This window comes from Mesoplodon densirostris, chromosome 1 (genome assembly GCF_025265405.1).
Source record: "Mesoplodon densirostris isolate mMesDen1 chromosome 1, mMesDen1 primary haplotype, whole genome shotgun sequence".
NCBI lineage: Eukaryota > Metazoa > Chordata > Mammalia > Artiodactyla > Ziphiidae > Mesoplodon > Mesoplodon densirostris.
In genome coordinates, this window is record NC_082661.1 from 110,872,231 (window position 1) to 110,890,401 (window position 18,171).

Sequence of the window (18,171 nt, forward strand, 5' to 3'; positions counted from 1 at the left end):
TACGGATGCTTAGAAGAGCTATGGTGGCATTAATATAGCCCGTTGAATGTGGTATAATATACATTAAGAAAACCTAGAAAGCTCATCATTTCTTTTTAAGTGTAGGTCATATGAGACAAGAACACAGACAATGGTAATACATCAAACACAACAATCCTCTAGATTTTATTTCACGATATACAGTGGATTCTTCATGGAACTCTCAGTCCACTTCTTCGCCGCCGCTCCTGTGGCTTTCAAAAACTCCAAGGAACCTAGATTTCTCCCCGGTCTTCATTCACCTACACAACTCTTGACTAAGCTGTATCTTATTCATCTCTTTTCTCTCCCTTCTCTGTTTCTGCCTTAACTCGTGTGATGTTTGGCAGAGAACAGCTTGGTTGAAAGCACACACCCATCTTTCATCACTGTGGACAGGTAGGTACTGTTGTCATTGTCCATCCTAGAGAAGGTCATCCCCCCATGTCTGTGCATAGTGGCTTAGAATGGGGAGCTGACCGGGGCTGACAGACCTCTTGGTTCTTGAGAGCAGAGGCCACACTGCGTAGCAGACAGAAGCTTTGGCTTTGGAATCTGAGAGGTCTGTGTTCAAGCCCAGCTTAATCAGCACTTGGCTGGGTGACCTTGGGCAAATTATTTCATCTTTTAAAATCTTGCTTCTTCATCTATAAAAGGAGGATAACAGTCACACTCTTACCTTAGCGTGCTGTCAGAATTAAATGAGGTGGTGAATTAGACTAATATGGCGCACCAGTACACTGATACCTGGATAATAAATGTGTGTGAGCTCCGTGTGCAGAGGCAATAGATGCTTAACTAGCGTCCAAGTGGGAGGAGGTTTCGTCAGGAGGTGACTGGCTCATGTACCTGCAGCGAAAGGGCTTGTGGTGGCATCTGCATCCCTTCTTACAAAGTGGCTTGGGCCCCAAATGCCTGCACAGTCTCCTGCCTGCTGAGCTAGGCAGGGCCGCTCATTGATGGCGAGCCTTCGTTTGTCCCTTTGGTTTTCAGCACTGAGTTCAGAAGCCCAGAGCCCTGCTGGTCCCCTCCCCAGGCCAGGAAATTAACCTTAGCCCTGGAGGACTGGTCAGTGTCATGGCTGGATGCCGCCCAGGAAGCTGAGCCAAGCTCTTGGGCTCAGAGCATCTCCCTGAGGCCCGGAGCAGGTCTGGTCTGACTGCCCACTTCAGGCCCCGTGTCCCTGGGCCTCACTGAGGCTTTTCTGGGTGGAGCTTGAGAGGCCTCTCTCCGCAAGAGGCAACCTCAGGCCCACCTTGCCGACTGGCGGGCTGGACAGCACGTGAGAGAGATCTCAGGAGGGTGCTCCACCAAAGGGAACCCGCCCAGACCAGGGCTCCATGAGTCTGTGCTGCCCAAACTGCCCGCTTCACGTGAAACTCGACTGCGTTGGCCTCTCCCTAGGCTGGGCAGAGGCTGCTGCGGGGAGAGTGAGGGGATGGTCTCAGTGCCCCGAGGGTGTGATGGGTGTGCCTACCTCAGGCTCTGTGGTCAGGATGTCAATGGCAGAAGTAGGGGCCTATCTCCTTTTCTAGAACCAGGCCGGGCCTTGCCCAGCCTTTGACCTCTGGTGATGAGCACTCCTGTCTTGAGCTTAGCCTGCCGTGCCTTCCTTTCACAGCTGTGGCTTCCTTACCCTCCTCCTGTTCCCAGAAACAGAAGATGTTTCAGTGGTGGGAATCCATGTCCGTGTCTCCGCGACTGGCATCCTTCCCGGCTGTCCCTGGCCTTCTGTCTTGGGCTCCGTGTCCTGTAACTGGGCTCTGCTTCCGTCATGCTCTGTAACCTGACTAGTGTCCCATGGTCATCTTGCATGGGGCCAGCTGTGCTCTGACCGTTTCCCCGCCCCCAGGATCAAGGCCCAGCTCTCTGATGCCCGGGCTCTGAAGCTTGCTCATATTGACATCCTGCGTGAGTTTCTGGCTCCATCCTTTCCCTGCTTGAAGCAGCCCCGCTTATTGTTCTGGTCCACGTGTTGAGTCACTTTGCTGTTTTTTTTCCTGGGCTTTGCCTAATGTCTGGCACTCAGGAGACAGTCGATGAGAGTAATTGTTTGAAAAAAATGAACCCTCATTTGTTGATTTCTGATCCCCAGAATCTGTTGTTTCCATACCTCATTTGGATCTCCCCTCAGTTTGTGGTGTATTTTCTTTCTCATCTGCCTCCGATTGTCTGTTTCCAAGGAACAAACAGTCCAAATAATCATTTATTCTTAAATAGCATATCAAGATGTCTCTGGTACTCCAAGCCATTTGTTTTTTAAAGATGGTTCTATCTGATTTGACTTTTCCTTTATAGAGAATAAAAATTATCTATACTTAAAATGCGTTAGTTAGAGACAAATGTGTCTAAATGGCAGCCTGGAATCTTCTTTCTCTCTCTCTCTCTTTTTTTTTTTTTGGTTGTGCCCTGCAGTTTGCAAGGTCTTAGTTCCCCGACCAGGGATGGAACCTGTGCCCCCTGTAATGGAAGCATGGAGTCCTAACCACTGGACCACTAGGGAATTACCTGAATTCTTCTTTCTTTATGATTTGGAGGGAAATAGGAACATTCTTAGAATAACACTAGATTTTCTAGATAAGTGCAAAATGTTTCCTTCTCTCTAAAAAAGTTCATGGTTTAGATCAATGGCTGGGGGAGCTGATAGGCTCAGTAAAGATTTTTCAAAGATGATGTTTATCCAGGGTAGAAATAAAGACCCACCAAGTGAGAAGAAGGAAAGGGTATTGTTCAGAGCTTACCATAGCGAGGCAGGCAACCACCATCGCTTGTGTTTCAGCAGCGACTCTAAGGCAGGCAGAGGAGAGGGAAAGCTTCGTGGTGGAACAAAGGAAGGTTCCACGTGTGATTGGAGGCTGTTGGCCTGGAGAAGCTGGGGGTGGGTTAACTAGAGCATCCAATGTGACTGGTAAGGGGAGCACATTTGACTTACTCTGGTTGGTCCTAAGCTGGAAGCAGGGACAAAAATTAGGGAAGTTGTTATTAATCAAGTCCTGGCCATTTGGGACGAATTGGTACAGAAGTTATTGTTCAGCTTCCTGGATTGTGACTAGAGATGGCATCTGACTTCCTACAAGCTGGCCTCCTAGCTGGTCACTGTACACAGGGGTGGGTTTCCCGGGCAGGCTGCTGCAGGCTGGGCTTCTGTTCTATTTATGATCTGGCCATCGTCTGTATATTTTGTCTCTCACCAGACACTGCACTTTCTCAAGCTATTTGAAGCAGTCTATGTTTTATGTAAAATCCTGTGTTCCAGCGTTCTCTTCCCCTTGTCTTCTCTATCAAATGTGACCATTTCTAAAATGTTTGATGTGCAAAACCAGTCACGGGGCTCTGCTCACACAGAATGCTTTTCGGTATATCAGGAAATCATGGTAACTGGAAGAAAGAAACAAAACGAGTGGAAAATGGCAAATTCCAGCCAAAGGAGCTTCCGTGCAGAGGGGGTTTGGGGAGCAGTTGGTTGGTGATTGTGGCCTTGACATCGCTGAGCGTGAGGCTTGGAAGGCAGAGGGTGTGGTCTTGAGCTTGGAATTCCTCGAAAGATCTGGTGTCATGCCAGAGAAGAGATGCAGCACTCTATTATTTTGGGGTTTGATTATGTTTCAACACTGGCTTTATTTCTTTTTCCTTCGAAAAGAAGTATAGCTCAAATTTGGGTAGGTAGAAGCGGATAACTTTAGGAGGATCGTCATAAATGGAAATGTCTGTGGCCCAGCAAGTACCGTGCGTGTGCACGTCCCCCGGTGAAGGTAATAGTGAGGCCTGTGGACTGACTGGGTGAAACAGCCCATCTGAGCACAGGATTTAACCTCAGCCACCTTGGTGCTCCCTCCCTTTATGGGTCATTTGTGGCCATGTTTTGACCAAGTCCCTTACTGAGCTGTATTTGATGGAATAAGCCCCTAACATGAGGTTGGAAGAACCAAGTTCAAGTTCAGTAATCTTATGTGTGATCTTAGAACTCCAAAACATTGTGACCTTGAGAAGGTCACTCTCTGGGTCTCAGTTTCTTCAACTGGAAACCAAGGACAATCATTACAAGACCTCCTTCCTGGATTGTTGGAAAGACTAAATGAGAATTCATACAACAAGAGCCCTGTAATCTAAAAAATGAGACTCAAATAATGACTTCAAAAAATAACCCCCAGATACCGTGAAGTAGAGGAAGGTAACTATTTAAATTCAGAGACACAGAGGATGTAGTTAGAAACAACAGGTTGAGTAAAATCAGTTTCAGCTTTGGCATGCACCCAGAGGGTTTTAATTGTGTTACTTGTAGAATAAAATATTTTGACAGGTGCTTTAGAAAACCTACATGAGGGCCCAAGTGCAGTTCGCTTGCTGCACAGCAGGCAGGCATATGCGCAGCTCGATGCAAAGGCGGATATGCATCCGTACACAGATTCCCCCTTGGCTTTAGGGAAGGCCCATTGTGATGATGGAGATTGGGGTCCCCGGGTCACCGATGGGACTTCCTTCAGGGATCAGCATTTCTTTTTCTCAGTTTTCATCACGGAGCTCTGGTCAGTTTCAGCAATGGGGGAGGGCTGCATCAAGCAAGATTCACCTCATGGGCTTGGATCTGAGGCCAAAATGCTTATGAAATATTAACCGAGGAGAGTGTAGCATTTTATCATGGCATGGGTTTTGATGTTATCTGTCTCTTTGGGAATTCATACTCATTCTGTGTATGTAAAACATCCACATCACGCTGCATTTTCCCAAGCCACACCCCTTCGGATCAAGGATCCTAATTAGTGATCTCTCTCATGCTTTATTAAGGCCCTGGCCTCTAGAGCCGGTGATGAGGTGCAGGAGGGCCTGAGGATGTATTTCCAGGAAACCTTCCATGCTGGCACTCACTCCGTCTCTGTAGTGTCTTCCTGTTTGTTTTGGGAGGCTTTTTCTCTCTGAATTGTTCTCAAGAGGAAGTTGCACACTTGGCACCTTCTGCCTGGTGTCTCTGGGGCACTGTTGGTGCTCACCCTGCCATTTTGCTAACTCTCTGGCTTGAAAATATGGCTCAGCAGAAAGGTGGGAGCTCCCTCAGCCCAGGCTGAGAAGGGAACTTGAAGGCACCGTGGGTGCTCATGCTGTTCTGCCCAGAGGCCATCACACTTCTGGGGCTGCAGGCTCCTCCCGCAGTCTCCCCACGGCGTGGCAGGTCCCTTGGCTTCTCTGTGGCCCTTCATAGGGGGCTCCACTCGCAACGGCCCTCACCGGTCATTGTTCACGTAGAAATCACGGATCCAGAAACGTTTTCGTTGTGTTTCCATTTACAGCTCAAAGCTTGTGGCATCCAGTCTGCTCTCCTTATCAGGACTTTGTTTCTCCTAAATGGGTCCAAACCCATCGGCTTGGCATTTGGGGCCCTCTGTCAATGTCTTGGCCAGTCTTTGGTCACACGTCTCTCTTCTGCTAGCACCATCCCCCGCGAGACAATGCCCTTTGCTTAACAAGTTTCCCATTTCGCCTTTTGGGGACCTTCTGTTCTTTGCTGGTGAACCTGCCTCTGTCTCCCCTTCTGGAATGATCACTCTTCTCTGAGCCCTCCTAGAGCATATTTACCTTTTTTTTTTTTTTTACTGTACATCTTATCCCCTTTATTCAGTGTAACTTCCTGGAGAGCAGGGCCAGTGTCTTGTCCCTTTCCGTATGTGCCCACATAGTGATAGACAATAAATAGTCTCAAAAGACATCTATGCAATCATGGAATCTGAAACTATGGATTTCAGTAACAGAAATGGCATGGGCTGGGTGTGCAGAATGCACTTAAAGTGGGGAAAAATTGTGTAACCTTTCCCACACTGATATCATATTGAAATCTGCCTATTAAATAATAAGAAAAAAGAAATAAACAGCACAGTTTAATACTTAAGAGTAGGGATTTTTGAGCTATGTTTGAGTTGGAAAGTTGCCCTGCATTTTATTGCTATGGAAGCTTCAGCAAGATGTGTAATTCTCTAGATTTCAGTTTTCTCCACTGTAAAGTAGAGATAACAATGTGTATTTTAGTGACCATAAAATGAGCCATTATTTTATATACTACTAAGAAGGAAAAATTGCTGTCAATTAAACAATGATACAGTGCTTTCTGTGGCTTAGAGTTTTTATTTTATACTTATTGAAATAGCTCTTTTAGACGTAGTTAAGCTTTTGAAAAATCACATATCACTCTTTTAAAAAGGAAAATATAAGGAAAATGAATGGATTAAGGTTTCCCTAAAATGTTTCATACTTAGTCTGTCCTAAAACACAGTTCGACTCAAGTCAAGGCTCCTGTTTCTCCACACGGTATCATCCTCTGCATCAGTGAGGTGACTGGTGATGCAACTTTTTTTCTTTTTCTCCAAGAATGAACTACTGTTTTCTGTAGGATTTTCTGCCAAGCTGCTAACACCATTCTTCAAGTTTTAAATGCTGGTGCTTTCCTAATCTTACAAATCCATCTCAACAGAAGGTTTTCAGGGAACAGGACTCAAAGGGCCCTTAAATGGTTTGTACATTGAAACAGCAGGGGGATACAGATGCTTAGTCAGGCCACCAAGAATAACAATCACGTAATAGCAACTTCATCCAGACTACCTCCTAGATAATAGTAATTGTAAGACACATCCCTGTTTCAGAGATGTTAAAATGTAAAAAAAAAGTGCATCTTAGAATAGATAACATAGAGTGTATTATCACCAAGGGTTTTGGTGAGATTTGAAGGAGAGAAAGTTAATAGCTGTTATCATGATTATGGTGATAATAAACTCTTAGGAAATATAATGGAGCCCTCTAATAACAATAACTATTGTTTATGGAGTGCTTATTAATGTGATATGTTTATTAATTATGGTATAATTTTCATACTTAAATATTCCCTAATATATTTTTCCTTTTTTATTGAGGTATGATTTACATTCAGTGAAATGCACAGATGTTAAGTGTACAGTTCTATGAATTTTGACACCTGTGTTATCAGCATCCCTATCAAGATATTTTCATCACCCCAGAAACATTACCCTTGTGCCTGTTCCCAGTCATCATCCCCCTTTCCCCAGATGGCCTCTGTTCTGACGTCTTCTACCATGGATTCGTTTTGCCTGTTCTAGAAGTTAATATCAACGGAATCCTATAGTATGCATTCTTTTGTGTCTTTTTTTTGAGATACTTCCATGTCACTGCGTGTATGTAGAGTTTGTGCCTTTTTCTTGCTGGGTAGTTCCGATGTACCACTGTTTCTACCTTCTCCTGTAGATGGACATTTAGGTTGTTTCCAGTTTGGAACAATGAGTAAAGCAACTATGAACATTTGAGTCAAGTATTTTTTGATTGCATGTTTCATTTTATTAGGGAACTGTTGACGAAACTGCCTGTCTCGGCCAGGCACGATAATATCCGCTTCATGAGTTGTCTCACAGCAGGAGTTCCCGATAAGGGACTGCTGTTGAAAACTAACCAGGAGAATTCGGGAGGGGCCAAAAGGAGGGAGGAGACACCAGCCCATATGTCCTGCCAGCCTCCCAGAGCCCTTTGTGCTGGTATCCATCTTGGCTGAGAGATGCCCGCGTCACGAGGAAGGACCCCGAGTCAGACCAAATGTGGGCCAATCAAGAGGATGGACCAGAGGCAACCCGGAAACTAACCCCATCACCATAAAGCCCAAGACTGCGAGCCACGTGGCAGAGCAGTCCTCCTGGGGTCCCTGACCCTCCTGCTCTGCGCCCGGGCGCCCCTTCCCAATAAAGTCTGTTGCTTTGTCAGCACGTGTGTCTCCTCGGACAGTTCATTTCTGAGTGTTAGACAACAGCCCACTCTCGGGCCCTGGAAGGGGTCCCCCTTCCTGCAACAATTTCTCTTGGGTAAATACCTAACAGTGGAATTGTTGAATCAAAGGATAGGTGTATGTTAACTTTATGAGAAATTGACAGAACCTTTCTCAAAGTGCTTGTACATTTCATGCTCCTGTCACACAGGAGAGTTCTGGTAACTCCTTGTCCTTGTCCACTAGGCAGTTTCAGTCCAGTTAATCTGAGCCACTTGAATGGTTTTGTAGTGGAATCTCTCCGGCTTTAATGTGCATTTTTCTGGCAACTAATGATCATCAACATTTTTCATACGCTTTTCGGCCCCAGTTATATATCTTTGTAATGTGCCTGTGGTGCCATTTGCCTACTTTTCTTTTCTTTTTTTTTTTTTTTTTTTTTGCTGTACGCGGGCCTCTCACTGCTGTGGCCTCTCCCGTTGCAGAGCACAGGCTCCGGACACACAGGCTCCGCGGCCATGGCTCGCGGGCCCAGCCGCTCCGCGGCATGTGGGATCTTCCGGGATCGGGGCACGAACCCGTGTCCCCTGCATCGGCAGGCGGACTCTCAACCACTGCGCCACCAGGGAAGCCCTTGCCTACTTTTCAATAGGGTTATTTGTGTTTTAACTATTGAGTTGCAGGACTCAAGTCCTTCATCAGATGTATGCATTGTAAATATTTTCTCCCAGTTTGTGGCTTGCCTATTCGTTTTCTTAATGGTATTTTTTGAAGAGTAGACGTTTTTAATTTTGATGAAGCCCATTTTTCATTTTTTCTCTTATAATTAGTATATTGTGTGTCTTATCTAAAGTTTTTCTGACTCCAAAGTTAGAACGATATTCTTCTATATGTTCTTCTAGAAGCTTTATAGTTTTCACTTCTACGTTTAGATCTGTGATCCATCTCTAATTAAATTCTGTGTATGATTTGAGGTATGTATCAAGGTTAATGTTTCCCCCATATAGGTAGCTAGTTGTTCCAGTACCATCTGTTGAAAGTATTTTGTTTTCCTCATTGACTTGCTTGGGCACTTTGGTTGAAAATTACTTAACTGTGTGAGGGTGGGTCTACTTCTGAACTGTCTGTTCTCTTCCATTGATCTGTTTGTCTGTCTGTACACCAGTGCCATTCTGTCTGCATTTACTGTAGCTTCAGTGTTAGTTTGAAATCAAGTAGCAAATGTCCTCTAACTCTGTTTTACCTTTTAAGGATTGTTTTGCTTTAGCTAGGCCTTTGCATTTTCTTTTACCATTTTAGAATAAGCTTGTCAATTTCTACAAAAGACCCACATGAGGTTTTGATTAGAATTGTATTGAATCAATAGGTCATTTTGAGGAAAATGAAAACCTTAACAGTATTCAGTTTTCCAATGTATGTATATACAGTATATCTTTCTAATTATTTAAGTCTCCTTTAGTTTCTCTCAGAAGTTTTAAAATGGTTTTCTGTGTAGAGGTTTTGCATGTATTTCTTTAAATTTACCCCTAAGTATTTTGAGTGTTAAAATATCTTATACATGATATTAAAAAAATTCATCTTTCAATTATTAGCTGCTGATATTTAGAAATACAATTGATTTCTGTATATTGACCTTGATTCTTGCAACCCTTCTAAATTCAATGCTCAGAGCTTTATAGAATTTCACATTTATTCTTGTAACCACCTGTAATGCACAATCATATTTTATAAGAAGTTTGCCCTGAAATCCCATATGCTGATTTCTTTGCTCAAGGTCATGCAGTTTGTGTAACTGGGATTCGAATTTGGGATTTGAATTTAGGTCTAGTTTGACTCCAAGGCCTGGTCCCTTTCCACCCTACTGTAATATTTCACCTCTTTGACATTTGGATGTTTGTATGGAATGATGCCACGTGGCTTCCCTGGGTTTCACTGGGATATTTTTGTGCCATCATGTTTCAGAAGGATGTGAATTAGCCAATGCAACCCCTAAAACAGAATATAATGAGAATAAGTTGCTAAAGGGATTGGTGGTTTTTTCAGCTTAAGGAGGACAGTCAGTGTGTTTCCAGATTCCTCCACAGAAGACTGTTAATGGAGTTGGATGTAGCTGCAAAGTTCATCCCCCTTTCCCCACACTGTTAGTGCATGCTAGCTGCACCTTCCATAGGTAAGGATGCGGCAACGCTTGTTTTCCCTCCTTTTCTGCAGGAAACCATTTCTGTACAGCCAAGGAGCTCACAGAGGAGATTAGATCATTAACATCAGAGAGGGAAAGGCTGGAGGGACTTCTCCACAAACTGTTGGTGCTGAGTTCCAGGAACGTCCAGAAATTGGGAAGTGTTAAAGAAGATTACAGCAGCCTCAGGAGAGAACTGGATCAGGGGAAAACTGCCTATGGTGAGTGGTCACACAGTTGTCTCATGTATGTGTGATATTTATTGTACTGCTTCACGTGAACGTCACTGTGAAGGGTGTCCTGGAGACACACAGCATTTTTCCTGGAGGATATTTTTGGCAGGAGCCTCAGCAAATGCGGCAGAATTTCTTGTCAGCTTTTGTTTGGCTATCGCATGAGATGCCTTTTCATTTTCTGTCTTTCCCCCACTCCTCTACCCTGGACTTGCTAATGGCCTTGTGATTGTTTAGAGCAATCTCCCCCTTGGCACAGTTCTTGAGAATTTTCACTGTTTGACAATTATCTCCCTTTTGTTCCTTGGCTCCGCCTCTGGTTTGCACAATCGCAGATGAAAGCAGGCTGGCTCTGGGAAAACTGAGAAAAGACCATTAAGTGCCTCTTCTCTTTGTGGGCTTTTCTGAGAGCTGCTTTCCCCAGGAAGAATGATGTCGAAGATGCCAGTGCTGCCTTGGCCAAAGTATCTGTGTGTTGGAGGAGTTAAAGTATTCGTGTGGTCTTTTCCTGTCCAGTTGTTAACTGTAAATGAGGTCACCTTGAGGCTTCACTCTGAGGAATGCTTTCAGAAGATGGTGGTTCAGTCCAAATTGATAAAGCCAAACCTATTTCTTAAAAAAAAAAAAAAAAAAAACCAAAAACACATACACAGTGAAGAATTTCTGATGATTCAATTTCTAATATACAGAATGAAATCATAGGAAGAAAATTTAGATTTAAAATATATTAGGTGCTGGAACTTGTTTCTTCATCAGTAAAATGAGAAGAGTATTATCCATCTCATAGGCTGGTTAAGTAGTACAAATTAAGGGAGGTAATTTATTAAGATCCTGAGATTGTGTGTGTGTGTGTGTGTGTGTGTGTGCGCACACCCTTGCACATCCCCTGGGAACTAGAGGTTGTTGGAAGGCAAAGTTCATGCATAGTAAATCATTGTCCCTAAATAAATATTTACTAGGAAAATGAAAAGCATATATACAAATAAAGGACTGTATTTACAAAGTATGCTTGTTTAAAAAGAAATAAGAAAAGAATGGAGATATTAGTTAGCCAGATTTGAAATAGGGCTATTTGAAAATATTCCACCAATTGAAGTAAATGAAGATTAGTATTTAAAACCAAATAAATAAATATGAAATCAGCTAGCAGAAATAGGTGTGTCATTTCACTATGAATACATTTAGTTTTAAAGACTTACTAAATTTTGTAGAGAGAGGTTTCTTCACAGTTATTTGAATGACAGATGGGATGGTCAAGCATTATCGTGTCTTCTTAGCCATGGACACCCTCAAGTTGGTTCAACAACTCAGAACGCCTTATCTTTTTTTCACTTTTGTAGGTCAAAGCTTTGTTTTTGCCAAATATGTAACTAGAGACTGCATTTGAGCCTTAATATATAACTATAGTCCTGAGAAATATATAACTATAACAACACGTTCCTCCAAGATGTGATGGTGCAGTTTATTACATTATTATAGGACTAACCTTGTATATTTTAAATGATTTTTTGCTATAAATTTTTAAAATAATAAAAAACGAAAACTATGAAATGTCTCACGTTGTCATCCCAAGTCTTTTGGTGCAAAATGGGAAATTTATATCTAAGAATAAAGATGTGAACCAGTTTGGACAAATTTAGTTCAGCAATATTTTCTTTTTTTAAAAAATTTTATTGAAGTATAGTTGACTTACAATGTTGTGTTAATTTTTGCTGTACAGCAAAGTGACTCAGTTATACACACACACACACACACACACATACATACATTCTTTTCATATTCTTTTCCATTATGGTTTGTCACAGGATATTTAATATAGTTCCCTGTGCTATACAGTAGGACCTTTTTTTATCCATCCTATATATAATAGGATGCAGCAATATTTTCATTTGAACAGTTGAGCTCTTGAAAGCCATTAATATCTCTTTTTTTAAAAAAAGAGCTGTAAAGTATTTTTTGAATCTCATCATTGTCACTTCACTGAGTATTTCCAAAATGATGAATAAAACATAAACAAATGGAACGAGAGATTGTTACCATGGATGATTCTAAATTGCAGATGGCTCATTACTGTTGTGAAGGCGTTCTTTATGTTTTATACTTGGATTTTGCTGGATCAGCTACCCTTTTCCCTCTGCGTTAGGCCGACGCTAATTTTTAAGCAATCTGAGGTGACTTGGCTTTGGGTGAACCAAATTAATAATCTTGGATTGGAGATAGTGTGAGAGACAAAGAAAGAAAGAGAGAAAGAATTCCTTAGTAAAATGAAGCTTTTACCCATTGATAGTAATAAAACTAGACCAAAAGACCATATTCTCTCATTTGTTGCATTTTGAGAGTTAAAAATCTGGAGGGAGCTCTGTGCTCAAGTTTAAACATAGAGCAAATACAAAGACGTAGTACGCTTCTGCATGTATTACCATGAGCTGACTCTTTTTAATCTTAGATAAAACGTTTTAAAATAAGACTATTCAAAAAATGAGCACTGTGTAGTGTTCTCAAAAACAGATTTTGATTTCCAGCAGTGATTGCAGAATGCAGCATTTGGGAATAAAAGGCAATTCACGGATGAACAAGTCACTCCATGACGGTCAGGGACCCAGGCTCTGTGACATTGGCTCCAAGTTGGCTGACCCAGCCATGTTTGTGTACAAGGGTTCTGTTTCTATAGCGGGAGGGGAGATTTGCAGTCTTAGGGTGCAGTCTGTCTCATTCAGAGGATCCTTTTTCTTTCTTTCTTTTTTTTTTTGCGGTTCGCGGGCCTCTCACTGTTGTGGCCTCTCCCGTTGCAGAGCACAGGCTCCGGACGCGCAGGCTCAGCGGCCATGGCTCACGGGCCCAGCCGCTCCGCGGCGTGTGGGGTCTTCCCGGACTGGGGCACGAACCCGCGTCCCCTACATCGGCAGGCAGACTCTCAACCACTGCGCCACCAGGGAGGCTCGAGAGGATTGTTAATGATGGGAAGAATATGTGTAATGACTCATCATAGATGAACTTGCTCTGCTGATCACTTACCATGTCATTACATCCTGTGTCTCTGGCCCGACTGTAAGTCCATCGAGGTGAAAACACTGTCTTTAGGTTTCATTTGTGTCGTGGGCAGTACCCAGCACGATGTCATTAAAAATAGTAAATAGACCACAAATACTTGTTCATTTACTGGGGCCAGATGTTAAAATGAAACATTAGTCCTTTCTTCCCTTAGTTTGAATCACAGACCCAGACCTTGGATCTTCTTTAAAAAAAAAAAAAGTTTAAAATTCATTTTCCAATTTAATGAGAGCAATGATAAGTTTGATTGTCTTTCATGGAAGATGCTTGAGTTGGATATTCAGATTGGGGTGGCAGCACACAGAACAATATGATGAGAAGGACTGAAATATGCCAGTGGATTAAAGGGAGACAGAAATCATCACTGAGTCTATCGACTTTTGTCTCAGTGTCACACAGTCTCTGTGAAGAGGGGAGGAAAGGGGGGTGCTTATACCCCTATCAGCAGTTCTTAAGACTTCATGTTTGAAGTCTGAGCAGTTTTAGATGCAGTATAATAGAATGAGAAACTAAATCTTTCAACCGCTGAATACTTGTGGAAATTAACTATAAACCTTTACTTATTGTGGATTTCAGTGTTTTCTTTTTTTAAGGGATAGTGGGATGAAAAAAAATCAGTAACTTTTTTACAGTTTGCTACATCTGCTCTTCAGAAAAAAAAAAGACAACCCTGAGATTTACATAACTGTTTTTCCATCCCTTGTGGATAAGTTGGTAATCTGTATTGTACTTTATTAATATTGTTGATTTCGTACAATAACTCAGATATAAAGGAAGCAGACGTCAAGGGGAGAGATTTAATCACAGAATAATCAGGGCTGGAATTTAAATAGGGCATCATTAGCATGTTAATGAATTTTCCTACTTTACACGAGCTGCCCAAGTAGAAAAGATACTGCAGATGTAGCTCAAAAATGTGGCGGGGCCTGTGGCCCAGTGAGCTGTCAGGAATCTGTGTAGGGTCTGTGAAATGCGTAAAGAGATTCTCAGTGTGGGGTGTCAAATGCTGGTTTTTTTCTGGGAGTGATGGCTGGCTGTGTCCAGCTTAAACTCATTTATTTGCCTTTCAGTGAGTAAGGAGGAAGTGGAAGGCAGATAAGGGGCAGTTTTTTTTTTTTTAATTTAAGTCTTTATTGAATTTGGTCCAATACTGCTTCTGTTTTATGTTTTGGTTTTTTTGGCCAAGAGGCATGTGGGATCTTAGCTCCCGGACCAGGGATCGAACCCGAACCCCCTGCGTTGGAAGGCTAAGTCCCAACCACTGGACTGCCAGGGAAGTCCCAAGGGACCGTTTTTAAGGGTGATAAAGTTGAAGTGGCGTCAACTTTTCAGTTATGGTTTGGGGCTAGTACCTACCTTTTGCTTTAGGTTAGAAAGGCCACACCCATACAATCCTGCCCTTATTTTTGGACTACCTCCTGATAGCTAATAAAAGGAAGTATGATGCCCTTTAGTGAGATATTAGTTTTTTTAACTCTTAAGTCCACTGGTGAAACATCTTTCATAAGTCACTTTAAGGAAAAGCTTTTGGTTTAGAGATTGTGTGCCTTACAGGTTCTGCATATATAGGCAGTCACTCCCTTTCCACATTTATTAGCTATATTTAGATAAAAATTTCAAGAAAAATTAGAACAGGGGAATAAAATGTCTTTTTTTGGGGGGTAGGGAAGAAATGGAGGACTGGAATATATATAAGTATATATCAAAGATGGAAACAACAAAATTAACAAATAAAATGGAAAAACTGAGACAAAATGCTAATGATGAATGTTAATTATTTTGGTTGAGAATATGACGTGATCATGAACTTCCTAGAAGCCAGAGCAAAAACGATAGGTGAAGCATCGCCCATTTTCCTCAAAAGTAGCTTAAAGCCCGAAGTTTTCAGGAATGTGGAGTGGTGTTAAATTCTTAAAGATGATTTTTTTGAGAGTGTAATGGAAAGTCCTCATGAATAGATTTATAGCAAATGCAAAAGCACACATGGCTGTTACCAACCACCTCTGAGAAAAAAAATTAGCGGATGAAAGCAGGCGTTCATGGGTAGACTGTGAAACTGTACACAGGTTTCATATCTGTGATTTTGTACATTTTTTCCACACAAAGATCCAGTTACTCAGCAGATTTTTGAAGGAGTCTTTCTAAGTTCTTCCAAATGTTAAGAAACCTTATGTTAACATATAATGCCATGGAAGTGAATTAGGAAGGGCTTGGGCTAATTGAGTTTAAATATGGAATCTTCCAGTGACCTGACATCACCAGTCCTAGGTCCCTAGAACCTAAAGGGATGGTTAGAGATCCCATTCTGTAGACACACCAAATGTCTCTTCTTCCCCTGAGCTTTGACTAAAATTTGCTTGGTGGAGAACTTGGCTGTCTTTGGGCCAGAATCGTGATAGAGTTTTTGGTAAATGAGACACGAGCTATTTGTTTGGGAACCAGATGACTCTTGCAGGTTCTGTACGTGGAGGAACTTAGATTGTTATATGGTAAATATCTTAATTGTGTCTGCCTCTCTGACTGGAAATTTTTGTTTGTCTAGATTGAATATATGTATAATATGAACCTTTTGAAGGGAAACTTTTTAAAATTTCAAAATCTTTTTTTCTCAGGTTTTTCTGTGAGCTGAGCCTTCACATCTCTAATCATTTATCTTTGATTCATCTTATTAATTATGTTATCAGGATCCCAGTTAAATATGCATTTGCATTTTTGTTTCTCTCCATGGTTTTCTTCTTTCCAGTTTATTCTTGTCTCTCTCTGAGTATGGTTATTTCTCTTCAGCCACTTTTGCCTGTGAATTTCTAAGCTTGAAATTTGTAATTAACTTCCTTCCTCTTTTATTAAACAATTGTGATAATTCCTTTGGGAGGCATCCCCACAACAGTGCAAAAAGCCTGTATTAGTTCATAGGAGGCCTCAGTTTAGTTTCTGTTTTGTTCGTTCCCATCACCTGCGTCACACCTGGCATGTATAGCATCACGATGTGAGGTTTGATGGATGAAATTCTTTCTGCTTCCCAGGTGCTTGATGTATGACACAGGAGAACCAGATCTCTAAGTTTCATTGCCATCCATGCATTCATCATTTTAATTTTTTTATTGAAGTATAGTTGGTTTACAATGTTGTGTTAATTTCTGCTGTACAGTAGGTGATTCAGTTATATATATATGTATATTCTTTTTTTATGTTCTTTTCCATTATGGTTTATCATAGATATTGAATATAATTCCCTGAGCTATACAGTAGGACCTTGTTGTTTATCCATCCTATATATAAAAGCTTACATCTGCTAATCCCAATCTCTCACTCCGACCCTCCCCCAACCCCCTCCCCCTGGCAACCACAGCTCTGTTCTCTATGTCTGTGAGTCTGTTTCTGTTTTGTAAATAGGTTCATTTGCGTCATATTTTAGATTCCACATACAAGCGATACCATATGATATTTGTCTTTCTCTTTCTGACTTACTTCACTCCGTATGGTAATCTCTAGGTCCATCCATGTTGCTGCAAATGGCATTATTTCATTCTTTTTTATGGCTGAGTAGTATTCCTTCATATACGTGTACCACATCTTCTTTATCCATTCATCTGTTGCATGCATCCATCATTTTAATAAGCATTTATTGAGCACTTACAATATGCCAGGCACCGTGCTCACCTTTGTGTTCCAGAATGAATCAGAATGAATCAGACAGTCACTGCCAGAGATGAAGTCACCAGTTACTCTAGTCCCTACCGGTCTTGAATTCCCATGATTCTATCCAACATTGTTCCCTTTTTATCTTGCTTTCAACTATTTCTGATTTCCTTCTCCTATTTTTATCCATGCAATTATTTTTTAGAAATCCTTACTGATGCTACTTCTTTTTCTACGTGTCTCTCCATTTGCTTTTTATACTCCCATAACAATACTCCCTTAACAGAGCCCCTAGGTGGGAATACAATGACAACGTCAACGGTATTTCATACCCAATTGCAACAGGCAGTTTTTTGACATGCTGATTTGTTTGGAGCAGGAATTGATTCTGTGTTATAAGGTGGGTACATGTGAATCTTAAGTATTTCACAGGTGTTCTGCTTTGTGGGTCATTCTTGGCAACCAGTGCCTGTCCTAGTGTCTTGGTACATTTCATCATTTGGACTTGGGGCTTTTTTTTTTGTGATACGCAGGCCTCTCACTGTTGTGGCCTCTCCCGTTGCGGAGCACAGGCTCCAGACGCACAGGCTGAGCGACCATGGCTCACGGGCCCATCCGCTCCGTGGCATGTGGAATCTTCCCGGACCGGGGCACGAACCCGTGTCCCCTGCATCGGCAGGCGGCCTCTCAACCACTGCGCCACCAGGGAAGCCGGACTCGGGGCTTTTGAAGACCTTGGTGTGTGCACACCCGTGCACACTCATACACTCTCTCCTAAAGATTAAGCTAAATGTAGTGGGAAGTGGGATGCTGAGATTCCTGGAGGAGTGCTCTTGGCCGTGGAGGTTGAGGGGGTTGTTTGTGGTGTGGGCCTGTATCCTGTATTGTAGAATGTTTCACATCCATCAGCATTGTCTTTTGTGCACCTGTACCTCCCACACCTGTTTTTTTTTCTTCATTTTTAAGAAAATTTCTGCTTTATTGAGGTATAATTGTCAAACAAAATTGTAAGATATTTAAAGTATACATCTTAAGTGATTGAAGTTTTGTATTTTTGCATCTTGTTTAAGAAACCTTCCCCCATCCTAAGTCACAAAGATATTCTCCTGCTTCTGCTTCCATTAGCCTCATTGTTTTATTTTTCCATTTATATCTCTCCACACCTGTGTTTAAACGTCCCTGGGTGGGAGGTGTACTACCCTCAGTTACCTGAACAACTTCAGCATTCTGTTATGATCTGAAAATAGCGTGTTATTGTTATGATTATTAAAACTTAATTGGAATTAGTGGAACTTAAT

General features: G+C 42.0%; 1 protein-coding gene across 1 annotated transcript in view; it reads left to right on the forward strand.

The window, feature by feature from the left end:
* Window positions 1-18,171, forward strand: part of DISC1 (DISC1 scaffold protein) — a 295,665-nt gene that overhangs the window by 99,857 nt on the left and 177,637 nt on the right. The window contains 1 exon segment of the mRNA XM_060096696.1: window positions 9,983-10,171. Coding sequence (XP_059952679.1) covers window positions 9,983-10,171 — 189 coding nt within the window.